We start from the raw sequence: 19,399 nt of genomic DNA on the forward strand, positions 1-19,399 counted from the left end.
TTCCAGGTTCCATTCAACCTCAAGTAGGGAAAAGGAGTATACTTCCTACTCTAGATTTTATTAGTTCATTTCATTTTATTCAGAATTTTACATCTGTGTGGGTTTTTTCACATCCTTATAAAAACTGCCAAACTATACTAGAAAATAATGTAAAAAGGGGCCAAGGTTTCTATAGGAATCTGGCTGGTTTCAGGCAAAACAAATAGACAACCATTGGGTTCAGACCTTCCTTCCTGCTCCTCACCTTGGATAGTCAGGCACAGGGTCCTGGCCCTAAATATTTGATCTCTTCCTGTCATGCCAGCTTAAATCAACAAAACACCGGGAGCCTAACTGATGACCTGCTGAAATTGGAACTGATGAAGTCCTTTCCAGCGGTCAGCTGTACAAATCCAGTACAGACCCAGGCCTCCAGCAGCTTCAGACCAGGACAATACACGCAAATTTAAAATGTATACAAAGAGGCCAGGAGGCAGTGTAAAGATCCATTTCCAAACAAATTAAGTGCAATTTTATTTATTCACAAGCAACATCAATTACAGAATTAAAGAGTAGGTATTTGCTTCATCTTATTCAAATCTAAAATGGTGCCAGTTACATTCATAGCATAGTTACCACTGAAAATAAAAACCAACTGCTTTTGTTTTCAGAAGCTTCCCTAGAGCAAGAATACAAACCACTATTGTAACTTAGGCACCAAAAAACACAGCTGGCAACACTCAAGTACTTTCTTTAACTAAAAGAAAGGAAAAGTTCTTATAACTTACCTAGCAAATTCTGCTAGTTGTTTGGGATCTGAGAGATCAATGCCAGGTATCCCTCCAGGAGGAAGTTTCTTTCCTGTCATATACTCTGAATAATCGGGAGGTGAGTTCTCTCCAATGATCTGTTCTTCAACCACCGTCTCATGGTCAATATCTTTTTTTTCATCTGAAAAACATCATAAGATGGATCGTCTTAGCTGAGTAAAGAAGTATATGTAAGCAAACACATTTTTAAAACCATAAAAAATGCTTTCCTTAGCAGCTTCTTAAATGGGTGATTTATAGCCATTACCTCTTAACCACCCAGTCTTTCTCCTCAATCTCTTAAAACCCTGTTTCTGCTTGAAGGTCACCAAAATCCTCAATGCCAAAGTCAACAACCTTTCCCTCACTGCTCCTTCTTAGCCTAGTGGGAAGCGTTGGCCATCACTGTCCTCGGCGTCCACTTTTCCCGGTTCTACGCCCACTTCTCTAACTGGCGGCTTATTTTCGGCTTCCTTGCTTCTCCTCCTACCACTTCTCAGAGTTCTGCTTTCTGTCCACCACACACACTTCCTGTTAACCAGCAACTCTGCAACGCTGACTCAGATCTGATTTTCTAGCCTTCACCTCTTAGCTAGCCTCTTGCCTACCGCTCCAGCCTCCTCATTCTTCACTCTTCTCCGCTCACTCTTAGCTCCAGCTATATTGGCCTTTTAAGTTCCTCCAAGGTACCATGGCCCATCCACCCTAACCTCATGGCCTTTACCCGTGCAATTTTTATTGACTACGACGTGTACTCAGAGCTGTGTGATTTCCGTCACCCACTCCCACTAGACTGTAAACTCCACGAAGACAGGGATATTTGTCCGTTTTGATCCCCATGTATCCCGTATCCCTAGAGCCTTGCTCTGAGTCGGCATGTAGGTTGGTCCTCAATAAATATGTGTTCAGGGACTTCCCTGGTGATCCAGTGGTAAAGAATCCACTTTCGAATGCAAGGGACATGGGTTCGATCCCTGGTTGGGGAACTAAGATCCCACATGCCTCGGGGCAACTAAGCCCACAGACCTCTCAACTACTGACCTTGTGTGCCTCAATGAGAAAGCCCGTGTGCCACAACTAGAGAGGGAAAATCCACACGCCACAACTAGAGAGAAGCCCCCGCGCGGCGGCAGAAGATCCCACATGCCTCAACAAAGACCCCGCGTGCCACAACTGAGACCCGACGCAACCAAAGAAATGAAGAAAAATAAATAAATAAATAAATAAAATATGTGTTCAAAGAATGTAGGAGAGCTCTACTACCATCACAAATCCAACAGGTTAAAAAAAAAAAAAGAAAAGGAATACTGACCCCCACAATGAGTCTCCTATATTCTAGACACCAAATACTATTGACCATTCTGGGTCCTATGCTGTCTGGTCTCATTTTACCATATCTAGTATTTTATTTCTCCTTTGCACATGCCCTCTATATTCCAACCAGTCTGTTTTTCACACAGGTTAATTCAGAAGTGCTTGGAAGGAAATATTCAATAAGAATAAGGAGTTTCTGCCTTTGCTCTTTCTCATCACCTCTCTCCAAACCCAGCCTACCCTCTGGAGTCTAGCTCAAATTCTCTAAGGGCTGGCTGATTCCATCGCTCCAACCTCAGATCCTTACCTTTGAATTCCTGGATTATTTCTGAATAATAACATTGATGAACTCTAAATCACGCTGTTTTGAACTTTTGTTGGCCTTGTCTCTCAAACTAGAGTGAAGCGCCCAGAGACCAAAACCAGTCTTCTACTACTTTGGTGACTAAAGCAGAAAATAGAATGCTTCAAAACTCTCGATGCTAACTGAAAATTTCTGCTTCTCCATCAAATTGCTTCACAATGAAAAGCACAGAATACAACAGTTTTAAACTTTAAATGCTTCTCCTTTCCCACCGCTCTTCACTTCAGGGAACATTATAGGTCATTACAAGGAACCACAGAATATAATAGCAGCTGACATGTTATTGAATGTTTCTGGGAAGGCACTATTTTAATCACTGCACATATTACCCTATGAGGTGGGCAAATTAGCAAGTTCATTTCACAGAAGAGAAAGCTGAGACACAGAGAGGTTAAGTAACTTGCTCAGGGTTAACCAGTTAGTAACTGACGGGTGAACTCTAAGACCTGAGCGCTTTACTGTTAGGCTCAGCCGCCTCTTGTTTGGAACTAGAAAGAATCTGATAATATAACCCAGGTTACCCGTTTACATATGAAGAAGCCTAAGAAAATCTCGCTGGATGCATTAATAAAAAAGAAGAGGAAATGTGGCTACTGATCACAAGTTACAAAGCTGGGATTCCGCACTGTAACCAGATTCTTTCATTTCTTTTCTCAGGGCTGTGATAATTCCTTTACCCTCTGATCGCTCCAGCCTAGGCACAACTACTACCACATCAACTTTCTAGTGGTATCGAAATAAACTGGTGGTTAGGGAGGCTATTTTTCTTCACTGAAACTATTTTTCTTCTCACAGTGAAGACACATTCTTGTTGGTATCTTTCTAATAAATATAAGAATGATGGCAAGGTTGAGAATCACTGCTGCTCTGAGCAAGCCACTGATAAGGATTATGTCTCAAGTGTGCTGGGGCAGAAACAAAGCTGAACTCTTGGCATAAAGGAATCACAGGCTCAACCATTCCTTGTATTAGTTCAACACGTAATAACTGAGGGCCTCCTGTGAGCCTGGCACTGATCTAGGCAGCAGAAACAAAACCAGGTCTCTGCCCTCATGGGACTTACATTCTGGCGAGGGAAGTGGTCTCAGTTGTTTCAGGCTGCTACAGCAAAAATACTCTAGACTGGGTGGCTTAAACAGAAATGTATTCCTTACAGTTCTGGAGATCAAGGTGCCAGCCCATTGAATCCCTTCTTCCTGGTTCCCACACATCAGATGTCTTCTTGTTGTATCCTTACATACACACCATTTCTCATCACATTACATAGCTTCTGTCTCTTATTATAAAAGCACTAACCCCATCCATGAGGGCTTTATAACCTAATAACTTTCCAAAGGCTCCACCCTCCAAATGCCACTGCATCAGGGATTAGGGCTTCAACGTACGAATTCTGGGGTGACACAAACTGAAGTCGAATGAGGAAATACTTCTTGAGGATCAGTTCTTAGTTCCAACATTCAAGAATATAAAATACCCAGAAAACAATCAAATGATTAAGAATCAGAATACATGGGACTTCCCTGGTAGCACAGTGGTTAAGAATCAGCCTGCCAATGCAGGGGACAAGGGTTCAAGCCCTGGTCCAGGAAGATCCCACATGCCACAGAGCAAATAAGCCCACGTGCCACAACTACAGAAGCCAGTGCGCCTAGAGCCCGTGCTCTGCGACAAGAGAAGCACCGCAATGAGAAGCCCACGCACCGCACTGAAGAGTAGCCCCCACTCGCTGTAACTAGAGAAAGCCCACGTGCAGCAATGAAGACCCAATGCAGCCAAAAATAAATAAATAAATTTATTAAAAAAAAACAAAACAGGTTAGATTCAAGTTTTATTGTGGAAAAGGAATGAACATGGCTGGGTGATGAATCAGACGGGGGGGGGTGGAAGAGGGATGTCAAGTATGCCATCTCAGTTTCTTGTTTGTGTTTCCTGGAGGACAGTGGTGTCATTAGCTAAGATGGAAAATGGGGGAAGAGACAACCTGCAGTAGAGGATCTGGAATCCCACTTTCGTTTGGCTCCACTGGCTAACTGTGCGACACCTAGTGGACAGACCTCAAGGAGGTAAGACATAGCTACGTACTGGGGATAAAAAGAAATCTAGGTTGGAGAGAAATATAATGGGAATCACTGGCATACAAACTGCATTTAAAGCTGCAGAAATATATCTTATCTATAAAAAAAATATAGGAAGAGAAAAGGCTCAGAACCAAAAGCTGTGTAATTCCAATACTGAGAGAATGAGGAGGACTTTGCAAAGGAGACTAAAGAGATGTGTTCAGATAGAGAGAAAACTACCTTTGTCTAATGAGAATCTTAATCAGTGACACACCAAGTGAAAGTGGCACACAGTGAAAGCAATCTGCCCTGAAGTACACACAATAAGTGCATGATCTGTACATCATTTTAAAAACCGCAACTAAACTGATTAAAAATCAGTCTGCTTTTGATTATCACTATATACCTGCACTTTGAAAGCAATGTCAGTGATACAATATTCTTTCCTTAAAAAAAAAAATTTAAAAAACTTTTGTTGGCCTAAGTTCTAAATAATTGCTGTGGTTACTGTACGCTTTCATAATATATACTTAAAACTTCAAATTATCATCACATATTTCTTACTTATTCCTTAACAAACACTGTATTTCATGGAAGTTAATTTGGAGAACTCCTTGAAGACCAGTGCACAGAAACTGTAAAACAGACGGTTGTTAACTATTCAACAGCAAAATTTAAGAAAATAAACTATTTATATAGGGGGAAAAAATCACATTTCAAAGAAGACTGCTAGAGAAATGACAAAAGATGCTAGGATCTATTGCCAGAAGAAATCAAAGATGTCTGCCTCATTTTCACCAAGAACTGGACACATATTAAAGCAACAGATCAAATTATGTCACTGTTTGCTATACTTTGTCCATTTTATCTGATTTTTGCAAAGAAAATCTTCATAAGTTTTTGCCAAATAGAAGAGAAATTTATGATGCACTGAAAGACAAATAACGGCATTTACAGACCATATGTACATAAGCTTCCCTCTTTGTTCAAAACACCTAAGTGAGAAGTATTAATTCATTTTTTCTTTTTGTACAATTTTATTTTAAAATGTTTTACTATTATAATATGTATTCAAATACAGATTTTCACTGCCTGCAGTGGCCATTATTATATTCCTTCCATTTCAGAATGACTACTGAAATAGATTCACTGTATAGAAGAGAATGAAGGTGTTCACTGATCAGCTCTGATTATCAAGTTTCTTATATGTGTTACTGAGTTCTAGTGACTGGCAACAGAGTAATTATCAAATACACATCAAGGGACTTCCCTGGTGGCACAGTGGTTAAGAATCCGCCTGCCAATGCAGGGGACACGGGTTCAAGCCCTGGTCTGGGAAGATCCCGCATGCTGCGGAGCAACTAAGCCCAAGCGCCACAACTACTGAAGGCCAAGCGCCTAGAGCCCGTGCTCTGCAACAAGAGAAGCCACCGCAATGAGAAGCCCACACACTGCAACCAAGAGTAGCCCCCACTAGCCGCAACTAGAGAAAGCCCGTGCACAGCAATGAAGACCCACGCAGCCAAAAATAAATAAAATAAAATAAATTAAAAACAAACAAACAAATACACATCAAAGTAAAGCATGTTCATGAAGCAAAGTATCTAAATTTGCTTTAAAATCTGTTTTGTATATTATTCTCTGGAGTTTTCCTTGAGGGTAGGACTTAGTTAATTATCTCATTGTTTCAAGGGGACAGGGTTAATCCACATTAGAAGTGTCACCAAAATCAGTTTCTATAGTCTTGAAACTAACGTAACACAGTAAATCAACTATACTCCAAAACAAACAAAAAAATCAGTTTCTATAATCAGTGTGACTTAAACTTATAATTGTGATTATACAACACAACTGGGCAGTGCAAATGAAAACCAAATATCAGAATTCCTGTTTGGAAAAAACTGAGAAAACAAGTCATTGATTCAAAGAAGTAGGGTGGTAGGAAAAACGTAATATTGAGAAAACTTCTAGTCAAAAGTGTGGATTAGATGATTCCCGTGCTCACTAATACTATGGCTAGAGGCAAATGACCTACAACAACCAGGCCTAAGATGGAAGGTGTTGGAAAAACAAACTCTAGCCAATACCATCCAGCAATGGGGTGGCACACCTTGAGTTGTTTCAGCAGGACAATCTATTCATTTACATTTTAAAAACATTCTTTTTTCTGTACATGGAACTATTCAAAAGGTTAAAAAGGTACATAAATAAGTCCCTGTCTCTTAGCTATTCAGTTTCTAAGTTACCAAAGCTCTCAGTCATTTGAGAGGCAAAGCAAAGAGACTCAAAACATTTACAGTCAAAAAGAAATGACTAAGGAACTGAACTAAATGTAAAGGCTGGGAGCACTCTACAGGCCTAGAAAACAGGTTCATAAGTGGAGCTTCACATGCCCTCCATGCTCCCACCAAACTGGTTTGCTTGCAATGTTATTCAATGTCTGATAAAAGGTATGTGAATAAACACAACGCTCCTTCCCTTCCTGCCCACCTCTCATCCCCCACCTGGGCTTTCCAAAGCCCAGATCAAGATCTCTTTCCTTCAAGAGGCCTCTCATTGCTATCACTGACCCTTCTTTGGTCTCCTTACTTATTAAAGAGTAGACCACCTATCATATATAAGGCTGAAACAAGGTAACACATTAAATGGGAACCATGGTGTCTGGAAAAGAGGTGTGCAAAAACACCTTTATTCCAAAAAATAAACAAACAAAAAACCTTTATTCCACTTTGCCCTCCCTCCTGGGCCTAAGGGGAAGAGTAGGTCCTATGCTTATGGTTTTTAAAGAATGTTGAACTTTTAAAAACTGTAGTAAGCCAAGTAAAGAATCACCTTCAATTAGGCTACATTTAAGTCTTTTGGCTGCTCCAAGACACTACATGAAATCTGACACTATACTAGCTGGAATCTGTGCATTGCTATCACTCAGTGGGCCCCTTATATAGAAAACAGTTTATTTTAGAATTCAGTCCTAAGAAAAGTTTGATTCCCTTAGAAGCTTTTCTATCTTAGAATCAGCTAACAGTAGTATAATTTCCTTGTTTATCTTGATTGCCAGGAAGCTCATTAGGGTTGACCCTAATGCTTCCTTTTTTTCTGTGATCCTGATTTTCACCAATTTACATATTTTTTTACCTACTTCCCTATTTATTTATTTGTGGGTTGGCTAGATTTTGTTTCTCCACACCTTCCATCTTAGGCCATTAACTTTGGTCTGACCATTCTAGGTAACTTTTGACCAAAATGACATTATATACTCACCACCGCCATGAAGCCAAACCTTCACCGAAATGGGGGGGAGCTAATACTTGAGATTCATTGTTAAGCAACAGACAAAAATCAGACATAGGCTGTTTCCACTTTTCCCCACTAACAGAGACCTTAGGAAAGGATACTATCATTTACTGAGTACCTGTTTCATGCCAGCAACTGTCACATTCCTCAATTCAAACAAAACTTTTATGGTATTAACCTCAAGTTTTTGGTTGAAGAAATCAAGCCTCAGAAATGCCAAGTAGTGGGACTTCCCTGGTGGTCCAGTGGTTAAGACTCCACGCTTCCAATGCAGGGGGTGAGGGTTCGACCTCTGGTCGGGGAACTAAGATCCCACATGCTGCATGGCGCGGCCGGGGCAGGGGAGAAATGCCAAGTAGTGTATCTAAAGAGGCAAAGTGGTAGATCCAGGATTTGAATCTAGAACTGACTAAAGTCCATGCTTTTTCTAAAAAAGGAATGCTTCTCCACCCTCTCCCCCACACTCACTACTCCTTTTCTGAAAGTAGTAACAGGTAAGAGTGGTATTTTGGACTCTAGACTAGGATTCTGCCTTATAGCACAATTCCATGCACTCATTCACTAAGTTATTTACTGAGAATCTTCTATGTGCCTTGTACCATCGTAAGGCTGCAGGGTTACAGCCCAGGACTTATACTCTAGAGGAAGTAGACAGACAAGCAGCAAGTTAGAAGATAAAAGCAAGACAATTTCAGACGGTGCTACAAAGAAAAACAGGGTTGAGAGAGAACGATGGCGAGGGGGGTGCTAATTTGAAAGGATGAAAGTGTAGGCCTCTTAGAGCTGAGACTTGAAAAACAGATGGCACTAAGAAGGTGAACATCTGAGGTCAGAGCATTGGAAGCAGAGGTAAGAATAAGTCCAAAGAAACAAGTTCAAGAAACCCAAAGAAGGCCGGGAAGGCTGGAGCATAATGGGAGCATAGGGACAAGGAAGGAAGTCAGGGAGGAAGCAAGGCCACATCACGTGTGGCTGGTGGCTTATGAGAAGCCTGGATTCTACTGAATGCAATGATATGTCTCTGGGATGATGGTGATGATGATGATGTGTGTGTGTGTGCAGATATAAAACATAAAATTTACCATTCTGATAACCATTTTTAAATTTACAGTTCAGTGGTATCAAGTATATCCTCACTGTTGTGCTTGAGGGATTTTTATGCAAGGGAGTGAATTCACATAATTTAAGCCTTAGAATCTAATTCAGAAAGGAATAGTGTGTGTGTGATCCAGTCAGATCCCCAGAAGTAAAATCCAGCAGTTTGTATTCAATCCTTGTCAAGAATCTATAAAACAGTAGTTAGTACAATAACCATATGTATTACTGCAAATTACAAGTGAGTTATCAACAAAATAAAAAATTAAAAACCAACTCTCAATTTGGAGTCATGGCAGCAGCTTCTATTTTTTTGGGGTGCTTAAAATCTAGAAGACAAAAAGGGGAAAGAAGGGGGCAGAGTTGAGAACTGTAAAAGGAGAAAGACACTTTGGAGTGTTTTTAAGAGTGTGATACTGTGAGACGCTAGAAATTCTACCTGAAGTTTATGGCTCTCCTAGGAGAGGAGACAGGGTCCAGACACCACAGAACAGCCTCCAGCACAACAGTGCCTCTTTCCCTGCCCCTCAGTTCTTGTATTTGAGGGGAATAACTTACACAAGAAAGAAAAGAGCCCATCACAACCATTTACATTAATGTTTATTCATATCTGAAACCACACTGTAAGACTAAAGTAACTGAATAGTTACTATGAATTTTACTCAAGAGAGTTCCTATTATCTCACCAGATCATGTTAAAATTGGGTAGTTTTCTTTAAGAAATTGAGTTTACTGCTTCCTTTTGTCACATAAGAATTCATAAAGGAGTAGAATTTCTTTGCTGTAAAGGAAATGAAAAATGCCTTTTGGGGTCCTCCTACTCAAACAAGTCATTTTACAAAGATCCCAAGGTCAGAAGTTAAGATATGCCAAGGTCAGACCTCTGGTCAGTGCCCTCTAAAGGGAAATCTGATGCTGCTACTATAAGATTCCCAGAAACCACTGGGCTTGCTGTTACTGATAATTAATCATAAAGTTAAACAGAATGGGACCTACTAACACAAGACACCTAGGACTAGAAAATGGCTCCTCTCCTGACCTGTGAAGTCCACCATAAATAGGAAGGCACAACCTTACACAACAGAGTCGACTAACTTCCAAGACCTGCCCACATCTTCCTAATAGTCTGCTAACAGTAATGACATGAATGTTTTCTTCAACATCCAGGTAGTGTTTCTGATGCCAAATTTTGAAAATACAATGTTTGCGTGTTTATCCAATAATACGATAGGACACAACTCACTGGTAAATGTTCAGATTTAAAAATTATAAAAAGTTTTCACTTTTATTCACTCTTCCCATGGGAAGTAGTGAGAGCAGTTTATAAATTGGTCACCTAGAAAGAGAAGGTCATGAGATGACAAAAGAATGTAGATCTTAGGAAATGTTCGTTCTTGATAATTGTTTTTGCTAATAACCTGTTGTGGGCCCTGAATTTCCCAGCCTCAAAACCAACTGATCGGGCTTCCCCGGTGGCGCAGTGGTTTAGAATCTGCCTGCCAATGCAGGGGACATAGGTTCAATCCCAGGTCAGGGAAGATCCCACATGCCGTGGAGCAACTAGGCCCGTGCGCCACAACTACTGAGCCCGCGTGCCACAACTACTGAAGCCCGAGCGCCTAGAGCCCGTGCTCCGCAATGAGAAGCCACCACAATGAGAAGCCCGCGCTCACTGCAACTAGAGAAAGCCTGCGCGCAGCAACGAAGACCCAACGCAGCCAAAATAATTTTTTAGATAAATAAATAAATAAATAAAACTGATCTTACTAAAGCAGGCATCAAAACAAATAGAAAACCTTTTTGTAAATATCAACCCAGGAGTCTGGCATACTTTAAAAAATTATTATTCATTCTCTTCCAAAAGCCTAAAATGCTAGTTGTAGGTAGGTCAGGAGCTGGGGCCTCTTCCGACACGGATTTTTCTTTTCCTACTGGGGGAGACAGCTGTTGACTGGGGGTGGTGGGGAGGGAGGGTTAATAACCGGGAGATGCAATCTGACAGCACCGAGGCTTATCAGTAAGCCAGGCTTCCAGAGCTACCAGGTTAGGCATTGGGCTCTAAGACTTAGGCTGCCCTATGTAGGTCATGGGGTTGACATGATTACTTTGGAGGGTTTCTTGGGCTTGGCTCCACGGGAATTTACATTTATGGCATCTCTCCTTAGTGTTAAAGAGCATGGTAAAAAAGGAAAAAATAGTGAATGGAATGGTCAGGATTAGTAATTTTTGGCAAACCTGAACCTTCTGAATATATGAAAGTGAGAAAAAATTTAATACTTTTTGACTTTCTTTCAATTTGCTGATTCTGATGTCAATGGCTTTCTGCTCTGAGACGTTTTACTCGATCTAGCACAAAGCACTTCTATATTTGGTCTAACCGAAGATAGTTAAAATACCAACAACCTACAGTGAAGATCACGAATTCTAACTACCTGAAACCTCAAGATTTGAAAGGCTTCTTAGGGTTCTCTCAAAACTAAATGTTTTAAATACTCAGCTCTTATTCTTAGCTTTCCTACTCGACCCAGTGATTTAGTTAAGTGGTTTAGTTTTTAGTAAGTTCTACAAAAGAGGATGTCGCTCCCAAACTATAGTGATGAACATCTAGGGGAAAAAAAATACATAATACTATGCCCTAAATCTGGCAACAATGAAATGTTCATTAATTACATGCCAGGGAAAAAAAGCAAAAACAAACACGAGCCTTAAAGCAAAGGATTAAAACTATTCAAAACACAGTTAAACCGTGATTAAATATTAAAACATATTCAGCCTTAACTAGACCTTACTTTTCTCATCTGCAAAAATAAGCAGCTCCTGCTGTTTTCTCTCTACAATGGCGTATTACTCAGCCGTAAAAAGGAATGAAGCACATTCTACAACTTGGATGAAATCTTGAAAACAGACTAAGCCAGACACAAAAGGCAACATATTATATGATTCCATGCAAACGAAATGTCCAGAATAGGCAAATCCGGTGAAAAAGTGAGATAGTGGTTGCCAAGGGCTGGGGGTGGGGGTGGGGAATAACAGTTATGGGGTTTCTTTCTGGGATGATAAAAATGTTCTGGAATTAGATAGTGGTGATGATTGCACAAACTGGTGAATACACTAAAAACCACCGAACTGTGCACGTGGGAATTATGTCAATAAAAAGAAAAGAAAAAAAGCGGATCTCTAGGCACTCTTTCAGATCTATAACTACTCTACTACAGAACTACTAGATTCCCTTTCTGCTGTTCCATTCAAAAGATACCAACCATACATGCCAAGGTAACAATTTAAAGAAATGGACATTACAATACCCCTAAACTGTACAACCCTGCAGCAACCACCTGCACAGAGAAAATAATGACTTTTAAGCTAACCTGATATGTACCACTTCAAGTAAAGCCTACATCACCAAGTTTTCTGAGTATGGAAAAGTAGATTAACAATTTGATAAGATCAAATGCAGAATATATAAAATACCCTGGGCTTCCCTGGTGGCGCAGTGGTTGAGAGTCCGCCTGCCGATGCAGGGGACACGGGTTCGTGCCCCGGTCCGGGAAGATCCCACATGCCGCGGAGCGGCTGGGCCCGTGAGCCATGGCCGCTGAGCCTGCGCGTCCGGAGCCTGTGCTCCGCAACGGGAGAGGCCACAACAGTAAGAGACCCGCGTACCGCAAAAAAAATAAAAAATTAAAAAATTAAAAAATTTCAAACGATATCCCGAATTCAGCAAACTCATCAATAACCAACACCCCCTCTCTTATTCCATTCCGATTAATAATGGGAAAACATGGCTTTTAGTTCCAACATGATCACTGTGCAATCATTCTGCGCTACCAGAATGCATACAGAAAGGATCTTTTGATAACCTTTTAAGTACTCAAATATATGTTTCATTGAAACCTATAGCCCCCGCTAAACTCAAAGTACTGACAGTTCTACCAGGCCCTCCGAAATCCAGAACAGCAGCGCTGTTAGCACTTGCTATTACATTTTGACAGAACCTCCGCTCCTTCGCTCAGTCCTGAGTCACAGATCCATCCAGCTTTAGTTACCTCCGCCTGGGGTAGATAGATACGATACAACCAGACCAGCTTCTCAGTCCAGACTTTTCGCCTATTTCATTCGTTCCTGAGAATGTTAACAACGCTTCAATACTCAACGTTCACCGCATTTTGAGGCTCCATCCAACTGTGAGAATTTATTAAGACAGCGCTGGAGTAACTATGGCGTAAAGGATTCTACCACTTAAATCTAATTATCACAGGTACTAGGTTAACTAGTTATGGTAGGATTATTCTCAGTCTATTTACTATTCCAACAATTTAACAAGATAGCCTGTGGATAAAATAATAGGATAAAGACTTGAAAACACCAGTTACGAAGTTAAAAACAAGAAAATTTACATATGCAGATAAGGCTTTTCTGCCCCAGATATTTTTTCTGGCCCTCCTTCAAAGCAGTACTAAAACAGTAGAAAGACCCTTTCCAGAATCCTTCTTTTCACGGGAAAAATAAGGAGTTTTCTGTCAAGTAAAAAGCATCTGGCAGCTTTACTCGATTTGATCAATTTAGTGGCAAACGTTCCTAGCTGTGTAACTAACCAGCCTTCCTGCAAAGAGCCAAATACTTAAGAAGGGAAAGAAAACTCCCCCAAACGCCCAGGACTGAGAACAATCTGCAAAAACCCGCGGCCCCTCTCGCTAGGCGCCGCGGGGGGAGCAGAGGCAAGGCCCTCGCCGCAGCGCGGTGACAGGCCCCGCCGACGCCGAGCCCGCACACACGCGAGCTCGACGTGCCGCCCAAGTCCCGCCCCGCCGAGGCGGGCAAGGCTAGCGCGGCCGCGGGCAGGATCCGGCCTGCACGCGGGGCGGGCGAGAGGAGGGCCGGGCGGGCGCCCCCGCCCCCCTCGGAAGGCGCCTCCCGGGATCAGTTGAGGCTCCGGGTAGGGGCGGGGGCGGAGCCGGGACAGCGACGCCCCCCAGAGGAAGGCCGGGGAAAGGCGGCGGCCCAGCCCGGGCGCGAGGTCCAGGCCGCGCAGCCCCGCCAACGCCCTCCCGCACCCCCGGGCCTCGCGGGGAGACGGCCTCGCGGCCGGCCGGCCGGGGGCCGCGAACAACGGGCCCTGGGCCGGCTGTTGGCCGAGCACGCCCCGCCCCGCCCCGCCCCGCCCGAGCAAACTACGCCATTGCGGCCTAGCGGGCGGCGCCGCGCCTCCGCCGCCATCTTCGCCGCGCCGCCGCCCGCCGCCCCCGCCGCGGCCCGCCATCTTTTGGGGCCGCCATACTTGCCCCGCGAAGAAGATGGCGGCGCCCATCACACACATAAAACATGGCTTCCCTTCAAAACAAAAACATCCCGGGGGCCGGCGCGCGCCGGCGCTCACCTGAGGACCACATGGTGACCGAGAACTCGCCCTCCAGGGTCTTGATCTGCACCTGCTTCTGCTCCCACTTCTTGTTGCCCGCGTCCGCGCCGCCCGCCGCCCCGGCCCCGCCGCCGAGGTAGCCCTTCTTGCCGCTCTTCTTGCCGCCGCCCTTCTTGACGCGGCCGCCGCCCGACGACGACGAGCCGCCGCCGCCGCTCTTGCCCGCCGCCGCCACGGTGACCAGCGTCTGCTCAATGTAGTCGTCGTCGCCGCCGGCAGGCGCGGGCACCGGGATGAGGATCTGGTCCTCGAAGCCGTCCTCGGCGCGCAGCCCGTCCGAGTCGTCGCCGCCCACCACCTCCTCGCGCGTCTGCACCAGGATCACCTCCTGGTGGTGGTGCACCTGGGTCGGGTCGTCGGTGACGAGCGGCTGCAGCGCGATCATGGGCGGGTGGTGATGGTGGTGGTGGTGGTGGTGGTGGCCGCCCGCGTGCCCGTGGCCGCCCCCGCCGCCGTGGTCGCCGCCGCCGCCGTCCTCGTCGTCGTCGTCCTCCTCCTCCTCCTCGCCCACCACCGTGGTCTCGATGGTCTCCACCGGGATGGTCTCCACCTCGATCTCGTGCAGCTCCACGATCTCGGCCGGCATCTCCGAGCCGTCCGTGGCGATGTAGAGGGTGTCGCCCGAGGCCATGACTGAGGGCTCGGCCGCCACGGCCGCGGCGGCCTCAGCTCCGGGGCTGCGGGCAGGCGGGCGAGGAGGCAGCCGGCCGTGGGGAAGGAAGGCAGAGGGAGGAAGGCGGCGGGCGGGCGGGGGGAGAGGGGGCGGGCGGCGGGGGGAAGGGGCGGGCGCGGCGGCGGCGGCGGCGGGCTTCCCCGCCTCCTCGCCTCGGTGCGCCCCGCGCTCGCTCGGCCGCTGCTCGCCCCGGCGCCCCGCCGCGCCTCGGCCGCCCGCTTTGGCCGCGCCTCCTCCCGCCCTCCGGGCTGGCGCTCCGCTTTCCCCTTCCTCCTGCGCCTCCGCCTCCTTCCACACAAATACCAACTCCTCACCCCGAGCCCAGATCTCGCCGCCGCCGCCGCCGCCACACTCCGCTCAAGCTCGGCCTCGCGAGACTTCCGTGCAGCCTCGGCCCGCCCCGCCTCGCTCCTACTTGCCTGCTCGCCCTCTCGCTCCTCCTCCTCTGCCAATCGATCTGCCCGTTCGCCGCCGCGGCCCAGCCCACTCAACCCGGGCTCCTCCCGGATTGGGGCCGCCGGGACGGCCTCCGCGCGCGCTGGCTGGCCGCTGCGCGTGACGTCAGCGCGCCGCCGCCACCGCCGCCGCCGCGAGTCGCGCGGCCCCCGCCCTTCGCGGTGCCACAGCTGCGGAGCCCGCCGCCCCGGGCCCGGGCCGCACTCGGGAGCGGGGCGTCGACGCTGCAGCCGCCGCCTTGGAGCCGGTGAGCCGTCCGCGCGGCCCCCGGCGCCGCGGGGGAGGGGGCCTGCGGGGCAGGGCGGGGCCGGCCGAGCGCAGGGTCCCGGCCGGTGGGCGGCCCGGGGGCCGCGAGGGGGAGCGGGCGGCGCGCGCGGGGCGGTCCCGGCGCCCCAATAAAGTCTGCTTTGACGAGAAACGCTTGTGCCTCCTTTTTCATGTCGGGCGGCGCTCGCTCTTGACGCCTAGCTTCGGGCGGGCGATGGCGGCCGAGTGAGGGAGGAGGGCCAGGCGAACAAAGGAGGGTGGGCGGGCGGGCAGCGGAGGGAAACGTCCGCCGGCGGCCGCGGGTCGGCACATATCGCCGCGAGCGCCCCGTCCCCGCTGGGTCCGGGGCTGAGCGCAGGTGGGCTGCACGCGGGGCGGGGCGGGCGGAAGCGGCGCGCGGAGCCCCCAGGTCCACCGTTGGGAGGATGTCCGTTATCCTTTTGTGACCCGCGGAAACCTGAGACGAAGCCGTTGGGTGCCTGCTTCCCCATAGGTCTTAAGAACAGCAGGGTCCCGGCCGCTGGTCCGGTAGCTTGGCTTTCTGTGGCTTTCGAAAATTTCCTTCTGAGCTTCCCTTTCTTCGCTCTCCAGCCAATCATTGTTTCCCTCGACCACCGTCTTCACCTTTTTCTCACTTGCATAGACGCTCCTCCTAATGCCCACCAGGCTTTGCATTTGTTTCCTCGTTGAAAATTCCACAATTTTCCCGCACTGTTCTCCTTAATACCTGCAGCAGAGCCTATATTTTTTCTGGCACGAATTAGCAGCAATTAACCCTTCCTGAATAGCTGCGGTGAAGTGGTTTTGCCCTTATTCATTGTTTTGGTCGACCTGACTTTGAGTTTGAAGCAACGGAAATAAAAACTGGTTTTTAAGAAAGAAAATCATGTGAAAGTGAGAAGCTGGGAAGGTGTGTCTTTGTTGTACCCGTTTGGCCAATTTAACGGCTGAGTGCATTTCTCAAACGTGTATATTCACAACGTTTAGCCTTGTCTTTTGGAACAGTGTACTTGCAGGTGAACACTGTGATTATTCTGAACTGTAATATATACATTAATCTTAGATCCAACTTATTAAAGCAAGCAAGTGTCTTTCTTGAGAACCTTTAGAGAAAGAGGTTTGTGTGTTCTGATTAAAAAGTGACTTTGTCAATCTCGTTTAGTCCGTGCTTATTTTTCAACGGCATTGGACTTGATATTTGAGGATGTTGGTATAGGGAGTGAAAAATTAGATCATTGTCTCTTTGAGTTTTAAATTCTGAGTAATTCCCATTGGAGTGCTACACCCACACAGTTTGACAAAGTCAAGTCTGTTGAAATAAGTCATTTCTGGCTTCGTAGCTTATAAATTCTGCATAAATATTTCACAAATGAAAACGAATTGTGGGAGAATTTTTGTGTGGCTTAATTAATTTCACTTTCCCCACTCTCTAGTAATTGATGGGAGGATGTCTTTGCAAGTAGTTGATGCTTCCCCATAGATACAAGAGAAATGGGGGAAGTACCCAGTTAGGCAGCCTAGCTCCTGAGTCATAGGTCTACAGACTTCACAGTCAAGTGGAGAAAGCTGAAAAGGGTTTATCTGTCAGGAAGGGTAGTAGGTGGGAGAAAGCACTGAGACGGTCCAGCTATTCACCTGCTGCATGAAGAGCTTTTAAAAATTGCCCCAGAGCAGGTGACCTGTTAGATAGGTCTTGAGTTTTCCATGGTGGGAGAGATTCTCGTCTTGTGTTCTTTAGCTGTGGAGTACCTTATGAATAGGCATGCAAAGACACGGTGCTGTATTTGCTCTAGCTTGCTTGCGTTTGCTGCTAAAGGTGAAAATCCATTTAAAAGGACAGGTTAAAGTGCAGTTCCAGAGCCATGGGCCTCTAAAGGTAGGGATAATTTCACTGCTTTTATCCTGTTCTGTTTGGGCAGAGTAGACTGGGCCAATGAACCTTCCCTCGGAACTTCTAGAGTCCTTTTGTCTTGGCAGCAAGAAAATTGACTGACCCCACTTAATTAAACTGGGTATTTTACAGCCATGTTTGCGTGCTTTCATCCTTCCAACTGAGGGCAAAGACCACGGCTGGGTCCGTCTACAGCCTAATGCCTTGTACATGGAATGATGGTTGGTTGGTTGGTTCATCAAAAAATGAAGGCACCATGACAGAGAGGACTTCTGTGTGAAAGTGCTCGGCCATTTTAGGTGTCTCAAAAGCTCCAACGAGGGCTTCCCTGGTGGCGCAGTGGTTGAGAGTCCGCCTGCCGATGCAGGGGACACGGGTTCGTGCCCCGGTCCGGGAAGATCCCACATGCCGCGAAGCGGCTGCGCCCGTGAGCCATGGCCGCTGAGCCTGCGCGTCCGGAGCCTGTTGTTCCGCAACGGGAGAGGCCACAACAGTGAGAGGCCCACGTACCGCAAAAAAAGAAGAAAAAAAAAAGCTCCAACGACTTCCAGTCCACCGTGGAAATGAATGTCAACAACTATAGAAGAAAGTAGAAGGTTGGAAGAATCCTGAATTGTGTAAAGTTTCTAGAATCTTTGAGAAGTCACAGCTCACTAATGGCTGAGGAGACGTGACACATATCCTGCAAGGAGTGTGTCCCTTGACAGGACAGCACAGGACAAAGGTGTGGACTGTTACCCACAGCTCTTTGGATGGCTTCTCTCCTCCCTCATTCCTAATGGTTCCTTTCCGGAAACCTCCATTAAATTTCCAACTCAGCTTTAAGACCATGTGGTTTAGGAAGGGACATGCGTGGAGAGGAGGGGAGAGGGTGGGAGTGGGTGGAAGAATAAAGGATGTGAATTGAGAGACACCCAGTATCTCTTTCTCTCCTTTTTTCAGAGTATCTTCTCATTTATTAATTATAGGGAGGCTAGCGATGAAATCTGATTCTACCTTATTTTTATTTCTAACAGATCGGAAACGATTCAGGCAGTGAACTCATGCTAAGTAATTTCCCTTACTGCAAACTAGTTTGGCTGTCTCATGAAATTGCTTTTTGGTTAGTTCTAATGTCTAGTTCTTTTGGAGTTACTTCTAGCAGGTAGTTGGTGCTGTGCATCGGTTACTGTATGGAGAATATTAGCCCAGTCTCTATTTTGCAGTTAAGGAAACCAGCTGAGAGAGGAGCTGCTGAAGGTCACATTGCAGCGTAGTGATGGGGCTGCAGCTAGAGCTTTGCCTTTTGTTAGGCTAGAAGTCTTTTTACATTTGCTGGTCGGACCCTGTTCCAGATCCATGCCGAGTTTCCTATAAAACATGTAGAAAAATCAGGATGAAAATTTGTGTTTCTGCATCTAAATTAGTTACCCCTGGTTTAGATCAATACAAGTTAATTGACCATAGGTGTGTACACATTTTCCTAATCATCTAAACTATTTCTTGATTGTGGAATTTTTGAAACCTGGGCTATTCAGGGGATACTCCTCCCTTCCCCCCAAATCAATGCATACATTAGATTTGGAGCTTAAATTGTGGTGAAATACCTTAACCATACAAGTCTGTAAAGCTAGCACCATTTCTGCAACGTTTTATGTCCTTCGCTTTTATAGGGTCTTAGACTCTTTTTCTGAGGCTAAGTGGTTTAGTACAGTAGATGAATCTGGTTATTGCCCATAAGTCTAAGGAAAGTTGAAATCTCTAGTGATAAATTCGCCTTGTTTTTCTCTACTTCGCTCGTT

General features: G+C 46.0%; 2 protein-coding genes and 1 long non-coding RNA gene across 7 annotated transcripts in view; 1 reads left to right on the forward strand and 2 right to left on the reverse strand.

The window, feature by feature from the left end:
• The window catches only part of YY1 (YY1 transcription factor), a 30,420-nt gene extending 15,305 nt beyond the window's left edge, over positions 1–15,115 (reverse strand). The window contains exons 1-2 of the mRNA XM_033850617.2: positions 14,290–15,115; positions 768–930 (exon numbers count right to left, since the gene is read on the reverse strand). Coding sequence (XP_033706508.1) covers positions 768–930; positions 14,290–14,962 — 836 coding nt within the window. The 5' untranslated portion in view covers positions 14,963–15,115. The remainder of the gene's footprint in view (positions 1–767; positions 931–14,289) is intronic.
• On the reverse strand, positions 7,991–14,282 carry LOC141277925 (uncharacterized). The gene is made up of 2 exons (XR_012329835.1): positions 12,959–14,282; positions 7,991–12,528 (listed from the first exon to the last, which is right to left on the reverse strand). It is a non-coding gene; the product is annotated as an uncharacterized lncRNA (long non-coding RNA).
• Positions 15,116–15,386: 271 nt separating the features above from the next.
• The window catches only part of DEGS2 (delta 4-desaturase, sphingolipid 2), a 74,785-nt gene continuing 70,772 nt past the window's right edge, over positions 15,387–19,399 (forward strand). For 2 of the 5 annotated variants that reach the window (XM_073800052.1, XM_073800055.1), the window contains exon 1: positions 15,567–15,707. The gene's annotated coding sequence lies outside the window, so the exon portion shown is untranslated. Of the gene's footprint in view, positions 15,708–19,399 lie in introns of all 5 variants that reach the window. The other 3 variants (XM_073800051.1, XM_073800053.1, XM_073800050.1) reach the window with 2 other exon arrangements.

The sequence above is a fragment of the Tursiops truncatus genome, chromosome 2, assembly GCF_011762595.2.
Source record: "Tursiops truncatus isolate mTurTru1 chromosome 2, mTurTru1.mat.Y, whole genome shotgun sequence".
NCBI lineage: Eukaryota > Metazoa > Chordata > Mammalia > Artiodactyla > Delphinidae > Tursiops > Tursiops truncatus.